Genomic DNA, 18356 nt, shown 5'->3' with positions numbered 1-18356 from the left:
TGGAAAATAAATATCACCCCTGCCACTCCTCTGTGCCTGGCTGTCAGCTTTTCTAGTGGCGGTAAAAAGCAGACTGTGCCTGGGCTTGGTGCTCATCCCTCTCCTGCCTGTAATTGCTTCATTAGAGCCTCTGCAGAGTCTCTGCCTGGTAGCTTGGGAGATTTAATAAGAGCTGCGAGGATGCTCTCAGACTCCTGTGTCTGGGCTGCTAGGATATTGCTGTGGAATTTCTAATATCCGGGCCTCATTCCAAGGAAGACAGAAAGTCAAAGAACATCAAACTAAGTACATTCCTGGGTCCCCTCAGTTGGGCACAAGACACAAAATGCAGCTGTCCCAAGCCTTTTGTACTGTGGCTACATCCCCAGCGGCTACTGCTTCTTCTACCCCTGAGAGTGTAAAACAGAGAGTGGATCGAGTTTCCTTTGGTCCATTTTCTGAGAGATGAGTTTCAGCGAGATACGGGACAGCCTCGTGATGTAATGGGCTCATATAGAAGAAACAACTTAAAGCTTTACTCCGAACCATTTTCAGCCCACTCCTATCTATGTTCTCCATCATTTTCCATTATCTTGTGCAATTTGAGCCAAGTCTCGTCACTTGCTTCATGACTAATTCTCATTTGCCAAGACAGTAGCACTCCAGTATTAGAAATGTACCCAAAAAAACTATATGACGGATGTCTCTTGATTGAATATTGGGAAGACAGGACTTAATAATTTGCTGTGGCTCTGGGGAAAGGTTTGGCAAGATTTGGGGACTTGTTTTAAGTAGTCTGGGTAAAGATATGAACTCTAAAGCTGAAGAAGGACTTCCTCTTGTACTTATTACGCTGCTTTGTGTTAACATCTTTGTTTACTTTTGACTAATGCCTGTTTACATGTAGAACTATTTGGTGGGGGAAACCAGTCCAGTTACAGTTAATTAGTGTGTGAATTCTTGAGTTATGGCCAAAAACAGTGACCTTAACTTTTGACCACCAGAATCTAATCACTTCCTCTTTGAGTCCAACTGAACATTTGTGCAAAATTTGATGAAATTCCCTCAAAGGTGGTCTTGAGATTTCACGTTCAAGAGAATGAGAACAAACTGAAAACATAATGCCTAAACAAAAGTCTGTTTTCTTATCATCCACTGTAAAGATTAGTCAAACTCTGTTGATCAAGTCTGAAGTCACTTGATATTTAAACCACAGATGATAGTTTGGATTAACTTTTACAACTGACAACAATGGAAGAGTTGAAAATAGCTGGAGGTACTCCAAACAACCAAATAATCAATCAATTTCTGACTGTGTAGGAAATCAGCCTGCTCCTAATTTTTTCATAATTTCTCATAACTTTCAGTCATTTGAGCTACAGTCTTTTCCCTTGCCAGGATGGTGGATTTAAATTTACCCTAAAAGCAGTCTGTAGGATGTATGTCAGTTAAAAACAAACCATGATCTTCCCGCTGGGCTGCAGCTGCCACTGTCTTATTTTCTGAATATCTACTATAAAGAAGAACCAGTGTCAGAAAGTGTCTGTTTGGATCCACTGATTTGATTGTAAATGAGAATAAAAACAGAGAAATAGCAGCAGGTACAATTTAAAATTCCTAGATTGCAACAGTCAATTATAATTAGTACTGCTTAAACCATTAGCAATCTAGAAATTAATTCTGCTGCTGCACTCACTGCATTTCCCACTGGATAAAATCCTCAGCCAAATGTTTTTAATGTGCATTTAAAATAGGGAAATGACAGCTGGAGCAGTAATATAATGAAACCCTGAAGGCAGGTGCAGGAGGTATTATACATAAAGCCAAGGAGAATAGTAAGATGAAGATAAAGCTGTAGCGCTCAAATGAACTTTTGTGAGAAGATGCCCTCCATTTCCACATGATACTTACTAATCATGTGGAATTATTCTACTTAAATCATAAGGCATATTGTGGATTTGTGAGCTGTTTCAAATGTGTGTTGACGTATGACGATAATTATGAAATTGCCACAGTAAATGAAAGCTTTAGTGTGAATTCCCTGCAGATTATAATGACCAATGCTTAGACTGAGCACAAGTATGAAGGGTGCTGCCACATATTATCTACAGTAGGACTTTACTATATATAGCAAACAGCATGGGGGATGGGGGAATGCAAGCTGATGACCAGCATTTGTGTGTATGTGTGTGAAAAGGACACATAAGATGACCAGAGGAGTATGTGTGTACAGTGTGACAGACAGAAGTGTAGCTTGCATATAACCGCAGTGTATGTGTGCATGTGCAAGCGCACTGGACGTGTGTTTTCACTAGAAAGTACACGTCTGCTTGTAAGCTGATTTCCGCATATTTAGCTCACGAGCGTGTGCATGTGTCATACTCACGTGATGACCAGTGAGGTGGAGAAGAGCAGCGTTCCCAGCAGGCCACGCCGGCAGTCCGCGTTCTTCCTCTGGCGCTGGTGCATCTCGCCGCCGCAGTTGTCACAGCAGCGGCACATGCAGAAGAAGAGTCCGACTATCGGCATCAGAACGGTGAACAGCAGGCCCACCGCCGCACACACAAGGAAGCCTATCTCGTAGTAGATGGCCTGGGGTCAGCGGGGGAGGAATGAAAGGGGAGGAAGAAAATGAGATGAAGAATAAGGAAAACATAACGGCGAAAGGTGGCAAGCATGGAAATGAGATGAAGAGAGAAAAAGGGGGCATCAAAGGTGAAAAAAATATAGATGAAATAAAAAGAGGAGAAAATTAGGTGGGGGGAGGGGTTGTTGGGGGAAAACAGGATTGGATCAGGAGAAGAGAAAAGATGAGTTGGGGAGTGAAGGAGAGGAGAAAGGAAAGATTAATAACGACGTAAAGGAGAAGGACACACACAAGGAGGCAGAGGATAAAATGAGCAACAAATCTAAAAATATCTGATAGGATCCCACTGATGGAGATTCTCGCTCTACTCTTTGTCCAAAAGGGATTTGTGGATAAACAATACACACATTGCATAACACTACTCGCTGCTGGAGAATCCTGTCTTTCCAGTTCTTAAATACCACAAGCAAATTCAATAATCGACTCTTTATCTACATTATTACACAAGATAAATGCCAAAACTCTTAAAATCTGTGGGATGACAATACTGTTCTCACATCCTACACTGAAAGCTGGTTGGAGCTTACAGTAAGCAATTATTAAAGGTTGTTTTTTACATAAATTTCCAAGAAAGTGCAGTATGCACTGAGGATAACAACACATGAAGGATGATGGGGAGAATACTGAAAGGAGCCAGAGCCATTCATGTAGCCCTGTGGTGCAGTTTGTCCCACTCTAATGAAGGGGAAAGACAGCATTACTGATGAAAAAAACCTGCTTCAATAGGAATGGACTACAAGGCAGTTAGTGCACTGCAGCAAAACTTCATCCTGAGAAGCTCTTTAAAACTTGCATTGAGTTATAAAATCCAGATTTTCCTTGAAACAAGACGACAAATAAGCCCCTGGAGGTGAGATAATTACGCCTGTTTCAGTGAAGTTCATCCTTTTTAATGATTTCATTGCAGAAAGTGTCTGTCAGCTTCACAAAAATAAGGTGATCTCCTCAGCTGATAATAAATTGGAAAAGGTTGAGGGGATGCAAGGGAATTTAAGAAACCATGAAATAGGTAAAATTATCTCTCAGCAGTGGCAGATTCTTGTCACTTGGTTCAAAATAGGATTTTAGTGACATATGGTGTGAAAACCTTGCAACCTCAGCCTTACGACTGAAATTGAAGAATTACATGGTCTTCCTATGAAGGGACAAATATACTCCCAGTACAGCCAGCAAAACTGATGCAATCTAGTACAACAGCCACACTATCTTCATGGAGGTTATAACAATTTGTCCATCCCATTTATATCAGTGAGGGTAGATCTAATATTAGGAACACTTCTCAGTACAACTCATAAAGTACAGCCTCCAAAATGGCTGTGAAGTTGAATCAACACATCTCTAAAACACTTAAGTGATCATTATACCTTCATCAGGAGAGAATATATTGCATGGCTGTTGTATTAGACTGCATTACTTTTGAGTAGGTGTAGCTAATAAACTAGAAAATTAGTATATTTTACCTTTAGGCAATTGAAAAACAAATCACAGATAGAAAATGTATACTAGCCAAGCTCAAATGCTCTGTTGTTTATTTATTTACTTTTTAATTTCACCTGTGAAACAGTGTCATTCAAGTTCACGTGCACTTACACAAAGGGCAGTTGTTAGGGGTAAAACAGTTAATGAGGGAGGAGAGAGAGGTCGGAGAGCTAGTAAACTGTGGTGTAGGCCAGTAAGATTAAAATGCATGGACTATATCAGTAACCTCAGGAGTGAGCGGAGGAATGCTGACAGACTGGTTGCATTGTTTGAGTTAGGATTCTTTCTGATTAGTCAACCATGAAATCTGCACATCCCTCATCACAAAGCCTCGATAATCCCTGACTTTGATTGAATATTAGAAATATTCAAGGTGACTCAACATGGTTTCTAACAAATTCCTCCTGATATATTGAGAGAGCTAAATTGCTGCTGTTGGCAGGTTCAGGCTCTTCCTCCTCCTCTTGTCATGTACCACGGCACTGCTACTTAATCTGCCCCTATCTACACAGCACTCAGCACAGGCTTTGGAAATTTTCAAAATTGAATAGGGGATTGGTAATTCCCACACCGTATGTAACTTGTCACAATGAAGTTCAATAGCGTCTCGTTATAAAAGGATCAAAGCGGCACTGTTATCAGTGTCCCTGAATGGACGAACTGCTCTTCCAGCCAATTCACACTAATCTTAATCGCCCTCATAGGTCAGTGACCCTGGCTTCTCCAGGGACCTGCAGCTTTTGCTTTTTAACATGGAGGGGGAAAAAGAGATAGCTTCTGAACGTTTCAGAGAGGAGTATTCTTCTCTGGTTCATTTGGAAATCTTTGAGCAAACCTGGAAATCTCCAGGGTGGGGGTGGTGGGGGGGTGTAATCCAAACTCCAGAAGCATCATTTAAAAGATGTATGGAAGAAAAGATGCTCAGTCACAAGCTTTCTGACCTTAAAGGAAATTCAGGGTCAGAGAACAGAGAGGAAAAAAGTAGCACTGTGAAGATGCAGATCAGGCAAAGAAGAAGAGACACTGGGCATGTGTGAGTGTATGTGTGTCCCATGTCAACTAAAAGCACCAATGTCAGCCTGGTTGTTGAGGACATTGTGCAAATCTGAACGCTTGCATTGTCATTCTGCTTCTGGGCTCTGCTTGTTATTGGGTGAATCTTCACAAAAAAAGGTCAAAACTTTTTTCTTTTTTTTTTCACCACCACTCTTCAAGGGCCTGCAGCTCTGACTATTTTTGGATTATAGCTTTATCTTGGCAAGTGCCCAAAAGAAGGAGGTGACCTTCCAGCAAGAACAAACTGGATGATGAGGTGGCAGCATCATGTCTGAGTGGTAAAGGCGGGCGTTACTTAAAATCAGATTTAATCAAAGCAGCAGCCACAAGCCGTTGATGTGTCCCTGAGCAAAATGCTGTTACCCTAAACTGCTCATTCACTGTGAGCTAAATGCCTATGATATCAGATCTACTGCGAACACATTAAGGTTGTGATTCTTTTGTGTTTTTTTGTGTATCCTGTTTGGATTCATTATCCTGGCTCAGATCCTGTTGCCTGATAGTAAACTGGATTGGGAGTGGCTGTGTATAACCCTGGAGCTGCGAGAGTTACATGATATTCTCAGTGATATCTTTATTTCCCTGCTATTTTCTGCTTTTTTGTTATACTTTTTATTCCCCTTTTTATCCAACAGAAATGCATAGAGACAACAAACTGAGAATGTTATTGCGCAGTTGAGCCTTTTTCTGTGTGTGTATGGCAATTAAGTACTTGAATCTTTGAATTAGCAAGCCTTTGACCGGAGCTAGACTATTTAAATCCACTTTCATTCAAACTCAGATTAGGCCAGGGCATTTCACTGATTAGCTAACCTTTAAGAGAGAACAGTCTGCAATCAGCAAAATTATTCTGCTGTACTTTTGACTGAAAGGCGAGCATGTATTGAGCGGTGATATAGAAGAGGGCTGTCGAGGTCAATGCAAAATCCAAAAACCCACAACACACTTTCACAACAGGGACTAACTGAGCTGAAACCAGAAGGAAATTTGATTTTATTTTATTTTACAGAATATTGCAGGTAGCAGCTCCTCTAACATGAATGATACTGGATAACATTCCACTTCTAGGCTATAGTGGCACAGTTGATCATCGTGCAGGGACAGAGTCCATCCTATTTTGCTCTTTAAAGGAAAGTTTGGTGTCAGTACTGGGAATTACTTCCTTTCATAAACCAGCCACAGTCATAAATCTAATCCATTTTTAAAGCTCCACTGCAGAATCAAGGTAACACTGTGGTCACAGTTAATTGACCTGTGAGTGTGCCCGACTGAACGTAGCTTTAGGTATTGTGACTGTAAAATCACATATTTCTGCAGGAACTGGAAAACTGATTATCCTCCTGCTTATTATTTATAAGGAGGCGATGGGATTTACATGAGGAGGTTTTGTTTTGATGATTTTCTGAATGGTTTGTTTGAAGCTCTGTGGAGGACAGATGTTTTTTTATGAAGCTCTCTGAGGCTGTGACGGAGCTGCACACTTGTGTCAGTGGTCCAGGTCAGTTTGTGAAGATTAATAGTCGTAGAAAGAGTTCTGCCAACATCAGCACACAAAAGATCACGTCTGTGTGTGTGTGTGTGTGTGTGTGTGTGTGTGTGTGTGTGTGTGTTCATGTGTGGCTTATACTTTTACCGTGGTTACGGTGGATATCAAGGTGGTAAATACTGCTGGGAAGCAAATTAGATGGCTGACCAGCAGTTTTGAAGCAACTCAGTTACGACCACTGAGCAGTGTTTATACGCTGCTATACTTTTACACATCATTACTGCTAGTTGTCAGAGTAGAGTAGAGTTTTGAGTGTGCGGCTGCGGAGCTAAGAGTATTGATTTCACAAATTCAGCAGTAAAGGGATCGACTGAAGTGGACCTTGCCAAACCCATGTTGGTATTTCTTCCATCATGTTTGGTTTGACATGGCGGTGACAGGAATGTGCTGGTTTGTATCACATGCAAAGGGTATTATTTCACTATATGTAGAGTTTCCAGCACGCTCAGAAGAACTGGAGTGTTACCCTGATTATACTAACTAATAATTATAGAGGAAGATCGCAAAAGAAACATGTTTTTTTCAGCAGATGTTTTGAATCTCTTTTGCTCTCTGTCTGAGGCTTTGAATTTCATTTCAAAGTGCTAAGCATGCCTTGATGATGCAGTCAGCATTGTTGCTCCTCCATGAGGCTGAAAACCTCTATACTAGGACAAGCCTCAAATGACACAGGAGCTACAGTTTTGACCAAGCCAAAGGGTGTATTCCAAGGTCATGAGGTGGATGGGATGGTTGGGTGAAAGTCACAGGGCTGCACAACTAGTCTTGTATCGTCCAATATTCAAAATATACCCAGAGATTGTTAACAGTTGTACAGTTGTGCAACCCCAATGACTTGGGACAGGATGGAGCAGGATGACACAGGGGGTGGGGATGGGTTTGACAGTAAATCCAGTGTGCAGACTTTACCTGAAGGGTCAGCACTATGTTCTCTGGCTGAGGGAGGCCAGATCAGATGAAGAGGGCATGCAGAAGACAAAGGCAACTCAGCGTCAAAAAAAGAGCAAAGCCACAAAACAAAAACATGTGGATGAAATAGAACAAAAAAAGAGAGAAATTAAAGAATTCAAAACTGGCATGCATATACGCATAGTTGCTGGCAGAGAGAAGACTTCCCCCATAATTGAGAAAAAGATAGAGAGTGAACACAACCTGTACTTCTTAGATCTCAAGGGATGGTCAAAGACCTTCATGAAAGTCTTTGATTGTCAAAGTTGTTCTTGATAAAAACTCACATGATGTATCTTTCTCTGAATTCACAGGTTGTGTCAGAAGCAATTACCACTTTTTCTGTGATACCAGTAAAAAAGATGGCCTTGCCTTGGTTTGCAAAAGCTGTTAACACCTTTATATAATAACTGCTACATTCAATCAGAAATGCGCTAAGGCAGACAAATAGGCACAGCAGAACAATCTTTGTAACACACACACACACTCTTACCTTTTGATATTCTGTCTGAATGGCTCCAAACTTGTCCTTTGCCAGTCTGACAATAAGATCTGCAACAACACAGAGGAAAGAAACACATGAGGAGATCTGTTGCTGTTTTTCTGTAATGAAAATACCATGCATGGCGGATTCCTTTGTCCAGCATTTATGTCGTAGCATGATTGCACTGTCTGCATTTCTAGCACAGCAGGCACCTTTTGCAAACAGATGCTCTACCCATTCATATATACCAGATCTAACCAGTAACATAACAGCGTTGTAGCAGCATTTTATATTAATTATAAACTTTTACATATTTGGTTTGGTGTGCAAACTTTCCCAAGCCAATAGCAGCAAACTGTAGAATATGGTTATTGTGAGAAGTTATTTTTGTCAAGCTGAAGAAGCAAGTTGACATTTTTGACAAGATGGTGTCAGGAAATCCAGAGCCACACTGTGACACCGCAGTGTCCCTTCATCCACGTCTCTTCCCTCTGGGTTTAGACTGGGGAAAGTCTGACAGTGTGAGGAACTGTTGTATTATTTATCAGTGCGCTGACATCATGTTAGGATCCTGTTGGTGTTGTTGATATCCTGGATCCCTGAGGGACCAAATAAAGTACCTAATAAGTATAATAGGGCTGCAACTAATGATTATTTTTTATTAAAGTTAGGACTATAAAATAGTCAAACATTTCCTAAAGCCCAAGGTGATGTCTTCAAATATATTCTTTTTCCATCCAAAACAGTTCAAAGCCCTAAAGATATTCAGTTTAATATTGTAAAAGTTGCTGGACTCTGTTTGGTATTTTTGGCTGAAACCTTTGAAGTTATAAAGTTTATATTTTTACATATTGCTGGATAAATATAAAAATAAAGTTTAAGCAATTATTTTTTGGATCAGTTTTGGATCAGCTCAATGATTTTTGTTCCTGATTATTATGATAAAAGGTTGCCCTCAGTGGGAACTTACGCAGTTCTCACACAAACACATTTTGGGTGGACTCTCATTCACTTGGATCCTTGTGGCTACTTAGATGTGGGAAGTACAAATGGAGGATGAATTTGGCATAAAGTGAGTAAAACCCTGTATAGGTTGTGAGTTGATCACAAGCCTGTTACGTGTTTAAAAAAAACTGAAACTGCCAATAGACCAGGTTTTTACAAACTGTATGTTTTAGACAGCACATGCACAAATTAAGGACGAGTGAAATTATATCTCTTTTGTTGGTTTAAAATCATTTTTAGCAGTTTAATCCCATCAAAACATCAGTTACATAAACAAAAATAATGAAGTCATGGGGACATCACAAAACAACCCAAACAGTATCTCCTATCAAATACAGTGTGCCGCTGTTCTCTCCCATGTCTACACCTGAAGCAGTTCTGGGTGTGACTCATCATATAGTGATGACAGAGACAGCAAGTCTTCTCAGAGGCACTAGGTTTCCAAAAATAAGATGCAAAAGGCACAGGGGCTTTTCCTCCTTCTGCAATGCAGTGTTTCTTTTCTGAAGAGAGAATATATCCTACAGAAGAATTGTTTGATTTATTATAACAGACTAATGATCCTTGCCTATTATCCAAAGCATGAGATTTGTATTAATAGGAGGATGCTCCAGGCTTATACTCCAGCCAGTTATTGTGGCTGTTGAGGGAGAGAGGAGCTCATCATTGAGGTGATCATGTCTAATTGCTTTTATTTAAACATTTATTAAAGCAGGATTATTTGACTGAGAGCATGTTTTATTACACCTCACACTTGTATAGTTTCACGCTTGATCTGCCTGGTATAACCACAGCCTTGTACTGATAGCAGCTAGAACAGGTGCGGCTTAGTGTAAGTGTCTTGCTTAAGACAAGTCTGATGGTTGTTACTGTAAGCAAACAGCTGAAGTGTGTGATACACTTCTCCTGCCAGAATGTTCCCACCATGTTCAGGAAATGCAAGTTAGCTTTATAAGTGAGCCTGCCAACGTATGTTTCCAGCTTCTAGGTTAGTTCCTCCGCCCGAGGATCTCTGACGGCAGTCCCTATTGTGTGTTTTCAGGTTGACTTGTAAAACAATCCATCCTTTTGGACAAAAATTAAAGCACAGTGAGCTAAGCCAAGGTATCATCTTTACTTGTTCTTTGTGCGTGTTTCAAAGAAGCCCCTGACCTTGTGGTGAAGGTGTGTTTAAAGTCCCTTTATCCCCACAGGACGCAAACAGTAACCAAGGTAAACAAGATTTCTACAAGTGCACAACAAGGCCTCAGCAGGGTAGGAATATGTCAAAATATGAGGAGTTATGGTTCAGTTCTCACTGGGTTGAAGAAGATTAGCACTGCTACTATGAGTACATCAGTTTATTAGTAGATCAACAGAAAATTGTGTCACTTTCATCTAAGAGAATGTATAACAAGTGTTTTTATAGATTGCATGATCATTGATTACTCAAAAAAGGTTGGTGAGAATGTCTGGGTGTACAAAACACATGACTTCAACACTTATGCAATTAGCTTAAGTATACAATTAGCTTTGAATCTTCAGTATGTAATCAAGACCTAACCTTTCTTGAAATCCAACTAAGATCAGGTTGCCAGAAGTAAGCGTAAAGCCAGAGGCAGCATGATTTTTCTGAAACATGTCAGTCAGTGCAGATTAGTTTTACATTAACCACACTGCCTACAACAGTAGAAGACTCTGTTGAAAGCGCAGAACGATCAGACTGTGCATGTGCATGATAAACAGAGAATGAATGGAAAGTAGATTGTGCTCCGACACCAATTTACCTCAGAAACTTAAAAAAATCCACAGGTTTATCTTAACTAAAGAAGTTTTTCCGCCTCCTTGTACGACCAAAACTCCAATCTTGGGAGAAAATGAATGAATGAATTGATCATGTGGATACTCAACCAAGAGGAGAGCATCAGGAATAAAAGAAGCAGTGGAGGATGGGGGAATGTAAGAGAGAGGGAGGAGGGAGAGAGAAAGGACAGAGAAAGATCAAAGACAGAAGGATGAGTGAGGAGAAAAATAAGAGAGGTGAAAGAGAGAAAAGCGGCAAGGAGAGAGGGCTGGATTGAATCCAAACTCCATTTTCAGTGAGAGGCGTTTAATCCCTCTCCATGAACGAAAAGCCCACTTGATGCTAGTTTCCACCCACATTAACTCTCTACTCTCCACCCTCTCTGCTGGTATTGTTATTTTGAAGGCACATAAATGTGTTTGTCAAGATGCTGTAACCTTTGACCTTTGAAAAGGAACCTGTCGTTTGTCCATATCTTAGATTTTGAAGTCTACACTGACTCTTCGTGTATTATAAGCTGCTCTCTCTGTAGAATGCATACACTATCGAGAGTGTAAATGTAGAGAATTAATGTAAATGTTAATACATAGCAGGAGCTGGCTTCAGTGGCTTCTCAGCTCTGAAGCAAATCGAGGTAGAGCCTTTACAGCAGATGTAATGAAGCTTTGCAGGGAGCTCAAGATAAAGCAGAACCCAGGCAAGATGAATTTTTCATTAGCCTCACTAGAAGGGAGACGCCCGCCCAGAGGAATCCAGCAGCACTCTATCTTAGTTCGGCTGCTCGGCATCAGAATAGCAGAGGAAGAAGCTATTTCGATTGCCACAAACAGTGGGGTTTCTCATGGTACTGAACACTTTCCTGGGCCTGAGCTTTGTTCTCGCCAGGGTGCAACGATTAATTATGCAATTACAGTACCACACTTGGCTTTGTAAGTTGGTTTGGTTATGTTTCTGCTGCCCAGTTGTGTACCAGGGCTTGTATATAGAACATGAACTCAGCTAGCGTGTCTGTTGAACAGTCCTGTGTGATTCAGTGTGATTTCAACAGCAGGGAGTCAAAACAAATCTGATTCCAGTCCATGTAACCTTAGCTTTGCATTTGCATGGATTCGTCTGCACTCTTTCCCCTAATTTACCATCTGTGTGTTTGTGTGTGTTCATCCTAGCTAAGAACACATAACAAAAAAATGATTAAAGGGATCAAGCCAGACTGCACTTTGCCCCAAATTGATTTTCTTTTTGCTTGGCTTTCCTGTTGTCTGCCAGATATCAGCATCCTGATATCTTCCTGTAGTTGGTTTAAAATATGCAAACACAGCTCACTTGGAAAATGTCTGAGATCTGCATTAATCCAGCCGCATCTGTTTGAGTTTTCCAGTTAAAATTCAAGAAAAGGGTGTGTCTTTCCATTTAAACTGTCTTTAAAGTACATTCCAGAAATATAATCTAGACACACTGAGACGCACTGTATTTAGTGCTAACAAAAATGTTCTTACTTTCCTGCTGAAGCGTGAAGTCACAAAGGTGAGGATAAACTGAGAAGGTATTTGTAAATTGAATATGTTTGGAAAAATCAACAAAACTGAACATTTAAAACAAGTAATGCAGAAAATAAAAGGCAGATTAATCAGTAATAAAAAAAATACTTGCTGCCCTGTAAAAAAAAAAACAACTGAAGAAATTGACACAGGCTGTGTGCTCCATAAAATACAACATCCCTAGTCACGATATACTGTTTCCGTAAGACATGGTATTTAATTTGTTAATTAAAGAAACACAAGAGGAAAACCATCCCAGCAAACAAACTGCAATGTGTGACTGGTAATCCTCCCAGCAGCCCCTCTGGGTGTCCATGGAAAAAAAGGCGATTAGTGCCACGGATTAAATGATTTGACAGAAGTGCTCAAGTCCACGCCTTCAGTGACTGAACACAATAAACACAGAGTTCATCTGTGCATCGATTGTCTATAAGGCTCTTGTGTTGGTTAAACACACAACAATGGTATTAAGCTGCACTACCACCTCCACCACATAGTGTTTACCAAGAAAAACAGCAGCTGTACATGACTTTTAATACATTTCTGAAACAGCTGAGACCAAAGAGCAAAGAAATCAAATTATTTCTCAACAGAAACTTTTTAAAGTGCATCCAGAGTTATCAGATAAAGGACACCACAGCAGACTAGTCCGTGGGGAGACGCTTTATATTGTCTTGTTTGGCACTGTTATACAGAGCAACATGCCTTAAATAATAGCTTTATGTTTGTTCAGTTTGTTGTATTTGTTCACATTTATGTCTTTGTATCTTCCTGTCAATTTTCTCTCTGCTCTCTACAAGTAGATTGAGAAACACTGAAAATCAGACTCAGATTCTTTGATTTTGATTCAGACGTGAGCATGGTGGGATTCAGAGTCTTAATTGGACATTTAATTAGGTCCTGTGATTGTTACTGGACTCGCTTTGAATCTTGTAGTTTTGGGTATCAAACCCTTGTTTCCACAACAACCAAATCATCAGCTAGGGCTGTACGCACATACAAATATACCCTTCATCAATATTCTTTTTATTATTCTCTATTTAAATATCACCTTTTATGTGATACATAGGGAGCTGGGTAGCTTTATGCCTCCATGCCGGCGGCCGCTGTGGTTGGAGGCATTATGTTTTGGGCCGTCTGTCTGTCCCGTTCTTGTGAATGTGATATATTAGGAGCAACACAAAGAAATGTCTTAAAATTTGGGGAAGAACTGATTAGATTTTAAACAACATCACCACTGATTAGACATTTGATCTAGACACATTTTTGCTGGTGCTAAGAAAGTATTTAGGTCTCAGCCCCATTTTTGCTCTCATAACGATCTCTATAAAAATACTGTAAGAGGAGAATAGAAGAGTGGATCTTATTGAAACAAATATGAATTTAGCATTTTTATAATTTCAGCAGACATAATTACGGATTTATTTATGGATTTAGAGAGTGAACAAGTCTTATACATCTGTAATAATGTAACTGGTGAAAGGTAAGGTAGATACTGGTGTTCCTTCTCTTGTTCAGTGATATTTGTGTTTTTGTATCTTTCCATTATTTGATGGAATTCTTGTACAACTCAGCATTCAGCTTTTTTTCCCCCCTTAACAATAGCTTGAACAGTGTGTACAATGGGAACAAGCTCTCTGTTATGAGACTGTCTGTGTAACCCAGAGGACATCCTGTGGTTGTTACAGAAGCAGAGCTGTTGAGATGACCGACCTTTGTAAACACTGTGCTGTGAAGCTCAAACACAGCATCAACTATTCAAGAATATCATGTAACGTACAGGCTATGAAAAGCCAATAACTGTGTCCCTGTGGGAGAGTGAGGTTTTTTTTCTCAAATCAGTGTCACAAGAAGCAGGTCCAGCTGACAATGAAGCTGCCTGGTGGGGTGACACAGATGGTGGAGAGTTAAAGGGCGCACAGCGCTTTCCCACTATGGCACTGAAAAGGAAATACATTTTGCCAAACTTATGATTTAACCTTTCACTTCTCTGCCGGTCATTAGAAGGTCAAGCAAATCCTCCTTGTCTACCTTTTATTGACAGTATTTTGACTTTGACATTCAGCCTGTAATGTTGAAAACCATGGAGTCAAAATTTTCAAAAGTCTTGAAAGACTCAAAGGTTTGAATTAACAAAATTGCAAAAATGTTAATGCAAAAATTGTTGTCTCAGGCTGTGCGTTACACTCTTTCAAATTGTATCTCCCGCTTGATGCTGCTATATTTGAAGACAACACTGCATAACACATGTGATATGAATATATGGTATTGTTATATTGTTATAGAAGTTGCGTAAACATTTAATTTAGTGATTGAACTAAACCTTCCTTTATTTTGTAATACAACCTGACCGCTGACAGTTAGAGGTTTGGATGTTTTATGCTGGTAGCTGGAAGCCTGCAGCCTCATGCAGAGGTAAGAAGCAGGCAGCAGGGGTCTGGTGAACTCACTGCCCCACACAACTAACTTTTTTCTTCAGAGTTTGTGCAGCTCCTTCTGGAGCCACAACATATTTTATTCAACTTCTTCACACATGCAGTAGCACTCCCCAAGACCTGTGAACAGATATTTTTCAAGATATGTGGCCACGATGTGAACTGGATGGAACATTTTACACGTGAAAAATGAAGTTGTGAAAACGCTCAGCTGGACAGACTGTTTAACAACAACACTGTTGCTAAATTTCCTCAAACATATTTTTCTGTAATTTCTTCTGACTTAATTAACATGTACACCTGTTATCAACAGATACAGCAGCCTGGCCTAATCTGTTGGTTAAGCTTGGTATTACTGTGCTGAATACAGCACACAGTCATTTGTGCTTTGGAGTAGCTGCAGTAGTTGAAACATCCAGCAGGTGTGCTGCAGAAACTGGAATGGGAGTGGAGCAGATGTTGACAGGGGAGACGGGAAGCAACTAACAGACGTGCACTGCCTGCTACTACACGCTATTAACACTGCTGGTGTCGAAACCAAAGCTTATTTTACGCCCTCACTTATTTTAAGTCACTAAACAGGCTGAAATGGAAAAACAGAGTGTGTAAAAGAGGAAAAGACAGAAGGGAAGATTGCTAAAGGGGGAAAAAAAAGATGTGGAACAGGCTGAGACAGATGGATAAATAAAAACAGCAGAGTGAAGGAGGGAGGGAGAGAGAAAGGGAGCGTGACTACAGAGAGAGAAGTGGAAGGATAGGGTGGAGGAAGGGATGATGGATGGATTGTATGGCGAAATGGACAGATGATAAATGTATAAATTGATAGATGATGGATGGCATGATGTAAAGAGCTAAAGTTGATGTCATGGAAATTGCGGTCTTCGTGCGGTCGTGACCGGCTCTGCTGCATTTACTGATGGCAGCGAGGCCAGCAGAACCTATGTGAACTGCACAGAGAGAAAAAAGAAGAGAAAATTCCAATCAACTTGCACCAAAAGCCGCCAGCCAAATCAGCAAAACTCTGATACTCCCCCTGCTAAGCCCCTGCAGTCGCCTGTGACAACACCCGTTGCTAACAGGCTTATTAAAAGATAAATAAATAAATAAGTAAGCCTGGCCATGAGATACACTTCCACACCACAAAACTTCATTCAGCCCGCTCTGCTTGTAAGGCGTACGATGCGACAAAGCAGATAGCCAGTTGGGGATTTTTCCACAACAGAGGGACACTGTTGCCAACTACGTGGATTCTCCCTCACAAAGTTATCTGAGGACACACACACACAAACGGAAGAGAGCTTTGTGTGAAGAATTAAATCGAGCCAGGAGTTGTAACACTAATGCAGACAGGAAACTCTTCTTGGTATCTCTGTCACTGAGGGGACGTAAACAGGATGTTTGCTACTGCCCTCATTTTTCACACTCCTTTGTAATGACTCAGAGGATTCACATAGAAGTGTATTTTATTTAAAGCTGCTATAATCATTATTATTACATTAACAGTGAACCAAATGACCCTGTGTACGTGAAAGGGAGCACTTTTTGTGAGCAGTTGTTACCCAGCTCTGCGGGGCTTCGGTGGATTTTGAAAAGTCTCAAAAAGAACTGAATTCAGGTGCCCCAAAAACACCAGATGTTTTTTGAGGCACATTTTGAATATTTCATTTCTTTTTAATATTTCCTCTTTCCTGCTGTCAACAGTAAGCTTTGTTAAATCTTTTGACTGTCAGGAGACAGTCACTGGGAAGCTCATCAGCACATGATGGTTAAGTGTTGTTTTTAGCAAAAATGTGGTTTTGTGTCTTTTTGTGGTCGTCTTATGTCTCTTTGGAATAGTGCATGTTTTGTAGCCTACGCATTTTTGAACGCTTGTACTCAAGTTACTAACTTTGTTGAGATCCTTCAACCCTCATTAGGTAAACTTCATGCGATCATGCAGCACCAGTACCATATTTATGTAAACATGAAGACCAGTACAGTGCGCTATCAACTAGTTGGAGATGGTGGAGACCAAAACAGAGCTAAAAGGAGAGTGGGTATGAATTTGGTGGATAGAAAAATAATGTCAAATGAATGAACTGTTTCTATACGCAACTTAAATGTTGTGTTTACAGCTTGTTTCTGCTGCAAAGTGGTGAAAAAATCAGTTATTGCAGGTTTAAATCAGTCTAGTTTGGCTACAGGATGGCACAAAAGTCAGCCATCTATTTTAGAATACACAAGAGGCAGCCAACAACAGCTGGTTTGTGTGGAATAAACAGAATAACAACCACCCAGAACCAAGAGTAAAAGAAAAGTGCACCACTGAGGGCAAGTCAAACTCAATACACTGTAAAATTAAGCAAAGAACCACTTCCACTGTTTGGCAGGTAAAACAGAGAGCAGTACAAAATCATTAAAGCAATTAGAGCTCAGCACCCAAGATGAAGATGGCTGAAATTAAATACAAGAAGATTTCCACTTTAATAATGGTACATGTCATGTCATTATGCTTTGCAGTTTAGACGTGCTGGTGCCCAGGACACCCTCTGACACCTTCAGGAGGTGTCATGGGCCTCAGCTCTGTGAATGTCTAGTTAAAAGAAGGAGCTAAAAGCATTCGAGGAGCATTTCCTCATCCTTGTTGCTATGCAACAAAAAAGTTTACTGTATTTTAGGCTTTGATATGTTTACTAGGAGAGTGTTTTCTAGAGAGTTCAAAGTAAAGGCAGACCTCTGTGTTACATCTACATGTTGTGGCAACAATACAAACTGAGCTACAAGGCGTTTCTCGACCTCATAAGGGGTTCTGCATCATGAGAGACTAAACGTCAGGATATCTTAACCTCTGCTGTATGTGACCATATCTAGTTTTTTGTTAGTGTCATGATAACATTCAGTGTTTCAGCTAGTTAGTTATGAAGTTTCATTCATTCTGTCACAAGGGACTGCCGGCTCTGTTTTTAGTGTCACAGCAATTTTTGGCCACGTTACCTCACAAAATACTGAGTGAGATACAGAAATTTTAAATCTGAGAACAGACAGCACTAGTATTGGATCAGCAGAAGGAGAAAGTGGGCAGATACCCAGAGAAGAGTTATTGGAATTGATATAGTGAGAGAAAAAGTTGCGTCAATGCATGTAGTTAGTGATTGCTTTGCTCCACCTTGAAGACGAAGATGAACCAGAAGATGTGATTATATTGCATCTTCCTGAGCAGCATTACTGAAAGTTTTAGCACTTTCTACAAGAGCTAGGTAACTATTGTTTAAGAGGTATTTTTTCATGCCCTAGTTTAAATGTGAGGCACAAAGCTGGTTAACAAGCTGCATCCATTTGGTGCACACTGTGGATAAGACATGCACTTGGAATAACAGTGAAAAAACAGAGATGTTGCAGAAAGCAGCCTGTGTGACCATAGCCTAATTCAAACCATCACATCCTACATGTTCACCAGGAATCCGTGACTCCCATTTC

The 18356-nt window shown here is 40.4% G+C and overlaps 1 protein-coding gene across 10 annotated transcripts in view; it reads right to left on the bottom strand.

Moving 5' to 3' along the window:
• Positions 1–18356, bottom strand: part of prom1a (prominin 1a) — a 79698-nt gene that overhangs the window by 42335 nt on the left and 19007 nt on the right. For all 10 annotated transcript variants that reach the window (XM_018702997.2, XM_051072531.1, XM_051072533.1 and 7 more), the window contains exons 2-3: positions 8149–8207; positions 2366–2571 (exon numbers count right to left, since the gene is read on the bottom strand). In XM_018702997.2, coding sequence (XP_018558513.1) covers positions 2366–2571; positions 8149–8207 — 265 coding nt within the window. The remainder of the gene's footprint in view (positions 1–2365; positions 2572–8148; positions 8208–18356) is intronic.

The sequence above is a fragment of the Lates calcarifer genome, linkage group LG8, assembly GCF_001640805.2.
Source record: "Lates calcarifer isolate ASB-BC8 linkage group LG8, TLL_Latcal_v3, whole genome shotgun sequence".
Taxonomy (NCBI): domain Eukaryota; kingdom Metazoa; phylum Chordata; class Actinopteri; family Centropomidae; genus Lates; species Lates calcarifer.
The sequence above is the reverse complement of the archived record's forward strand: the minus strand, read 5'-3'. Positions and strand labels throughout refer to the sequence as shown.